Source organism: Solanum lycopersicum, chromosome 5, assembly GCF_036512215.1.
Source record: "Solanum lycopersicum chromosome 5, SLM_r2.1".
In the NCBI taxonomy this organism is placed as follows: domain Eukaryota; kingdom Viridiplantae; phylum Streptophyta; class Magnoliopsida; order Solanales; family Solanaceae; genus Solanum; species Solanum lycopersicum.
The window spans coordinates 63,167,440-63,174,256 of record NC_090804.1 but is presented as its reverse complement, the minus strand read 5'-3'; the positions used below and the strand labels follow the sequence as shown (position 1 = coordinate 63,174,256).

Here is a 6,817-nt window from a genome sequence, read left to right as displayed (position 1 = left end):
TAAATGTGGTCATGCGTGGTAGGTAGATACTTCTCTATTTAAGTTGTGATTTAGCTTCACTTTCTTCATCCCATTTATAATTTCTTGATTACTAAGACGTTCTTTTTTCTAATCTTCTTCCTCCATAAGTCATTCCCCTCTTTGAATCCTCTATTCCATCTCTGCTTTTATAGAAAACATCATTAGTTTATCCTATAAATTCATTTTCATTTTTTGCATTAACTAGATATCATTATATATTGATCTAAAATGGAGGATGATCATCGGGATATAGGTGCAATAGCAAGAAGTTGTAATATGAATAAACCTAACAATGTTGTAGCTCCTAAATTAGGTTTGAAAGCATCTCATGTTTGGAATTATTTTGACAGAGTTTTAGCTCCTGGCATGAATAGTTTTAATGGTTCATCTGAAAGTGTTTCTTTAGATTTTCCAATAGCTCGTCAGGAAAGATCATATGATCAGGTTAGCAACCAGAAATTCTACTTGCATTCAATTGAACCAGTTCAATTTTTCCAACAAATCGTTGTTCCTCAACCTCGAACAGCGGTGGCATGTGTTCCACCAACTACAACACAGCCAGAACGGATAGATCTACAACAACAACTCGATATAGGGTCTAAAATTCATCCTAATTTTGCTTCTTCTATGAAGAGTCCTTTGACCCAATATACAACAAGGTAACCACTCACTTCATTACATTTTATGCTTGTATATTGAAATTTTTGACTTTAGTGCTTCTGATTCAGGAAATATCAGTCGATAAGGCTTACCTATGAATTATCGCAAGAGGAACTCACAAATGACAAATGGGCATGGAGCAAGTATGGTCAAAAGTATATAAAAGGTTCCCCATTTCCAAGGTTTGCTCTCTCACCAATTTTTTCATGTTATAGAAAGTTATGTTCCCTTCCGTTCTCAATTTTCATAACAAAAAGTAGTAAAAATTATTAATGGTGTATACAATTATAATATTTGAATAAAGCTAATTATTACTTTGTGCATATGGCATAACAGGAATTACTATAAGTGTAGCACATCAAAACAATGCGAAGCAAAGAAACAAATTGAGAAAAGCTCAAAGGATGAGAACATTTTCTTTGTATCTTGTTCCGGTGAACACAATCATGATCCACCCATGAGCCGTAGATATCTTGCTAGCTTCAAAAATAATTCCAAATTCAAGATTCCAAAAAGCATAAATATTTTTCCCAAAGAATCAATCTTTAATGCATCATCATCATCGTCCAAGCGCATTAAGCATTCAACAGATGTTGCTTCTTCAATTATCGGAACTAAGCCTCCACTTGAAATCGGGAGCAAAAACAAAATGCTTTTTGCGGTCGTGCAGAACAAGGGTGATGGTAAATAAAAGTTACACATAAATGAAGATATTTTCATGGGTATTGAGGAACTCCAAATTGGTACTACTTCCACCTAATAGGAGGAAAATGACAAGAGAAATCAATCTTTCTCCCCCTCTCCACCAAATTTCTATGTCGACATATGTGAACTTATAGTCATGCTCCGATTTTAGGTTTTTAGTATGGGAAGTCAAGAATTATAGTTTTATAGTTTCCTATAATTAACCATTTAATTATTAGAAAAATGGATCTTTTTTAGTTTCATTATTTTCTATTGTTCTTCAATTATACAATCTAGTCTTTGTAGTAAGTTTTTGTTTCGTATTCTCAAATATTTCTCTTTTTAAGGAACCTCATTTGAATTAATTTTTACATTAAATTATATAGAGTAGTATATTATCATTGTTCAATAAGAGATCTTCATTTTATCACAAATGAAGATCTCTTGTAAAACGAACATAAAATAACACATAATATATATATCCTCTACCTTTATGATGTAATTCATGCGAAATATTTTGGTTTTGTTTTCCTCTTCTTGTTGTTTTGAAAATTATGATGCCTTTATATATTGTTGTGATATGTTTAGAGATTTCTTGATTAACCCTGCACAGGAATAATATTATGTATACTATTATCAAATATTTAACTAATAAATATTTTAAACTACAGTGTGTTTATATAAATATCATTATTGGGATCATTATTAATCAGGCCAAGAATTATTCATGAATTTACATTTTATGCATTTATTAACCGCATTTAAATATTTTCACATCTAAACTATAGCGACCTTGCGAATTTTATTTATTATTTAAAGGATAATATATGCAATATGTTATAATCTATCAAATTATATTTGGTGATATAATTTTAGCTTAAGTCAGCGATGACCCCTTAAAGTTGTTTGTGTATTTCACTTAGAAACTTTAGTAGACCATTTTTCCTAGTAGATACTCTAATCTTAGAAAATAAATACCAATTGAACATTATTGTGATACTTAGTAAAAAGACTAAATGTGGGTAATACACTGGGATATGTTATGTCAAATAACAAATCAAATGAAGACACGTGGAATTTTTAGAAACAATTTTGAATATAAACAAGTCAAAATTTAAAAACAAAAGCATTTAGATTATTTTTTAAAAAATAACGAAATTATGCAGCCCACCCCAAATCTCCCCCTTTCTTCTCTTTCCCTACCAATCACTCTCGGGAGTTTTAAGATTTATTATATATGAATTTATTATTTTTATTTATCTTTATGAATTCTTTCTTATTCCTATCAAAATTGATAGTGTTTTACTAAAAGATTGGTTTTTGATTTGTTTATTTTGATTTTGTATTTGCTTTTCTTTTCTTTTTGTTTCTACATCGATTCGTTGGGAATAAAGGGTGTATATTGGGTTGGTGTGTGAGGAAAGGTGAATACAGAGAAAGAAAATATTTAAATAATAAGTTCCATTTTTCTAGCAATGATGATGACGATGCTGGTCTCCATTGTTTCCAGCAAAACCACGGGTACGTTGACCTGCCCGTGGTAGGGAGTTATCATCCCCCAGGACCAGACCTACGACCACGGGACACTTCACGCGCCGTGGTCTTTCCAACGGATCACATGTGCATCCGTGGAGTCAACGCAGTAGGATCCCTAGCAATCCCCTCAAACCCCCCACGCCCAAGTAAAGACCATGAGTACCTTCACGACCGTGGGATGGTCCGTGATAAGTTAGGCAACAACCCTCCCACACACACACGCACCTTCTTGTCAATCCCAGGACTCCCCAACTTCTAAGAGAGGACCACGAGGGACTTCATTTGTCCCGTGGGAAGGTCCATGAAAAAGGGCCACCAGACCCTAGGACCTAAGTGAGGACCACGGGAACCTTCACTATCCATGGTCCTTAACACAGCAACAGGTAGGACGCATGGACCGGACCCCTAGAACCCAGTAAACTCTAGACAAAATACAACGACCCACTTCACCATCTATGATCCTTTTCACGGTCTGTGAAAGTGGTCGTAGTAAGCCCCATCAACAGTTTAAGTCAGGGGTACTTTTCTCTTTTCCTATTTTGTTGGACCCCTAAATTACGTTGTTTAAGCCTTAAGCTACATGGTTTTGGTTAGTTTTAGCGTATAAACATAACTAGAACTTATCTAAGTCAAAAATTTCATGAAAACTTAAAAAATTAGAACTTAGAGAGAAAAAGGAGGAAACAAAACCCAGTTCAACATCGAAACAAATTCCATCTGTTCAAGTCCAAAAATTGATGATTTCTCCGTGGAATTCCTCACCAAGTATTTTGGAATTTACTACTGGGTTCATTTGCCCAGTAGGTCATATATTTAAGTCAAATTTTTGATTCCCTATTATAGAATAGACCTATGATTTCTTGAACTTCAGCATATTATCATGTGATTACTTCATTTCTTGCATGAAATCCAGAAGCCTAGCTATATACTTCTTTGTTTCTTCAATTACACATGCTAGGTCAGATATTTCATATATACAAGCATCAGTCTTGAATGTATGATTATGAGTATATTAATATGTATTGACAGATTGCATGTCTGCTTTGAGCTATCTTGTATATCACAGAAATTCAGTCATCATACGCAAGTCATTTAATAAATTGGGAGAAGCATAATACCGATTTAGATTAGGGTCAGTCATCCATATAGTCCTAGAACTACCAGAAACTTAGGTTGTAATTCCTATATGAGGGCATCATTTTAGTGATCACACCAGAATGCATCTACATCTATTGTCAGGTATATTGGGTCCCCTCTATAAGGCATATACATTGGAATCTACATTTATCTCATGTGGTTTTATTATCGGTTGTTAGTAGCTCCCACAATTCACTCAGACTCCATTGTATTGACCACATTCTAGTATAGTCAGTATTTATTCTAAGCATGTTATCATTTGGTCATTGCATTAAGCTAGCTCATTACTCAGTATCTATATCATGTTTAGATTATACTCTTGTTTGCTTGTTCAGTTATATGTTTGTTTCAAATTTACTCTATCCTGCATACTCTGTGCCTTTCAAGTACTAACGCATACTCTGCGCTACATTTTCTTGTGATGTCGGTTCAGGTTCTCAGCATCTAGATCATATTTAGATCGATTCCCCATCTCAAGTGAAACAACATTAGTGTTGAGTCCTCATACTTCGAGGACAGTACTCTTGTTATCTTAAAAAATTCACCCTTCTAGTTTCAATTTTGCTAGACCTAGCTGGGACATGTACCAAATTTTCTAGTTAGTTAAAGGCTATTTTAAGACATCATTAGATTCAAATTTAGTATTCCGAGCTTGATATTTCTTTTTATTGAATTCTCAGATTAAATATGTTTAGTTTTGTACATGGGCCTTCCCCAATCATTTTAGATATACTTTATTATTAGTATCCGCATCAGTTATTATTACTCTCATTATGCTCATGTCATGCCTGTAGGGTTAGCTTGGGGTCTAATCTTAGGTTCGTGTGCACGTCTAAGGGGTATCCTTGCGACGTTACAATCTACTAGACCTCTCTTCGATTAGATTTTTGTGTACCCCTTTATTATTTATTTTCCTCAAAGTTCTATATGATAAAATTACACCTCTCTTAAAGAAGCATAAACGATCACTATCAAGAAAAAAACCGACTTGTAGGGTGGGGTCAATCGCACAAGGAATATGGTTTAAAATCAAATATAACTCGCAATTATATCTTTTTAATCAAACTATTTTCGAAATAAGTAAATAGGATTTTTTGTAAATAAAGTTACAGATTGTTGATTTGAATCAATAAGTAACAAGTAATAAAGATTCAAAGTATGAGAGATCAATATAAGATGGAAACTAGGGTATATGTGTTCCCCCCAAGATTTTACTGCAGTAATCATAATAGTAGTAATCCTTTCCTAGTGTTTGGCATGCAAGGTCGATAAATTATGTATCCCTAAGTGATTGGCAATAACCATAAGGACTTCCACTCGCGACTTGGTAAATATACGAATGTGTGCGTTACTAATCCTTACCTTCACCCCAGATTGGTCATTTTGCTAATTAATCTAAGGTATTCGCCCTTTTCTTAATTGAGTAAATTCAAACGATTAAATAAAAGCAAATCCCTAACTAAATATTTGTTGTTAATATTTTTATTATTCATTACCCCCTTGGTAATTTCAAGTAGGAATGAGGCGATTTATAACAATGTGCACCGCTAGAAAAACTTAAAGTAAAAAGTTTAACAATACATGCATAAACACTATTTAGCTACTTAGTTGTTATTCATACGTCGTTAATTGTTCATGATTCCAACAACCCTATCTATGGATTTAGTCACTCGTGATTGAGAGTTCATAATTCATAATTAGGTTAAAAGAATTCATGAACTTGCAATGAGAAAACATGAAAACCAAAATCATGAATTGAAATTCAAAGTGAAATTTGCATAAACTAGGTTCGAGAAAATAAATTGCTAAGTGCTACAAAAATAATTCCAAAAAGCCATAACCACAGTAAAAAATAATGTCTAACCCTCAAAAACGGAAATAAAAACTAATATTCATACTTGTTCTAAGTATGAGACCATATGCACACATACTTTGAAATCATGCTAAGAAAAGGGGACATTCAATAAGTATGCACTTTTCATTGAAAACATTTATGCACATTCAACAAAACCATACCAAATCAATAAGACATGTTCATGAAGTCATAGGCATGTACATCACAAGACCAACAACATCAAAATAGTCAAGTCAGCATGCATATCATGTAATTAGACATATATTCAAAGCAACTCTATCATCAAGTCATAACCTCAACAAGCATGAATAAGAGTTCATTAAAACATAACCAAAGCAAGACAATTACCCACAACCCTTATCAAAATAACAAGTGCAATGACCAAGAAAAGCCCCATAACCTTACTCAATCAAGTAACATTCTACTTCACATAGCATAACATTTAAGAGTACATATCATCATACTTTAACAATGTAGACAACACATATTCATAAGTGACACCAACCAACATATAGTATCAACAATGTGCAAGCTCATCATATACATAGAACGTTCCATTTTGAGCATATTCATACATAGTAACAACCTCCTAAAGTTCCCTCCAAGCCAAACTAGTGCAAGGCATAGGTAGAGTCTCATACCTCCTACTTTAGCTAATTCAACCTCTCAAGTCATATTAGTTAGTTTGTACTTTATTAATTCATTTTAGTATAGGGAATACTTGCCTTAATCGACATAGACTATAAGATTTAAGTGTGGAATCCAGTATCGTAAAACCTTAAACCGAAGGAACATGTCACGCCCCTAGCTACCCCCGAGACGCGAACACGGAACCTAGGACCACAAGTGATCCCAAGCTAACCCTGCTGGAATGATCATGAGCATACTAAAGATAATAAAATGTTGCAGAAGCTAAATCATAAC

General features: G+C 33.7%; 1 protein-coding gene across 1 annotated transcript; it reads left to right on the top strand.

Annotated features, from left to right (window-relative positions):
• The first annotated feature begins 249 nt into the window (after nucleotides 1-249).
• On the top strand, nucleotides 250-1,372 carry LOC112941466 (probable WRKY transcription factor 27). The gene is made up of 3 exons (XM_069298586.1): nucleotides 250-680; nucleotides 750-863; nucleotides 1,018-1,372. Exons 1-3 carry the CDS (start codon nucleotides 250-252, stop codon nucleotides 1,370-1,372), a joined length of 900 nt encoding a protein of 299 aa, XP_069154687.1.
• Nucleotides 1,373-6,817: the final 5,445 nt, after the last annotated feature.

Excerpts from the sequence above, each read along its gene's own strand:
- LOC112941466 (XM_069298586.1), top strand. The coding sequence starts at position 250 with ATGGAGGATGATCATCGGGATATAGGTGCAATAGCAAGAAGTTGTAAT. Across the intron at positions 681-749 it reads TTGACCCAATATACAACAAG|GAAATATCAGTCGATAAGGC; the intron begins GTAACCACTCAC and ends CTTCTGATTCAG. Across the intron at positions 864-1,017 it reads AAAGGTTCCCCATTTCCAAG|GAATTACTATAAGTGTAGCA; the intron begins GTTTGCTCTCTC and ends ATGGCATAACAG.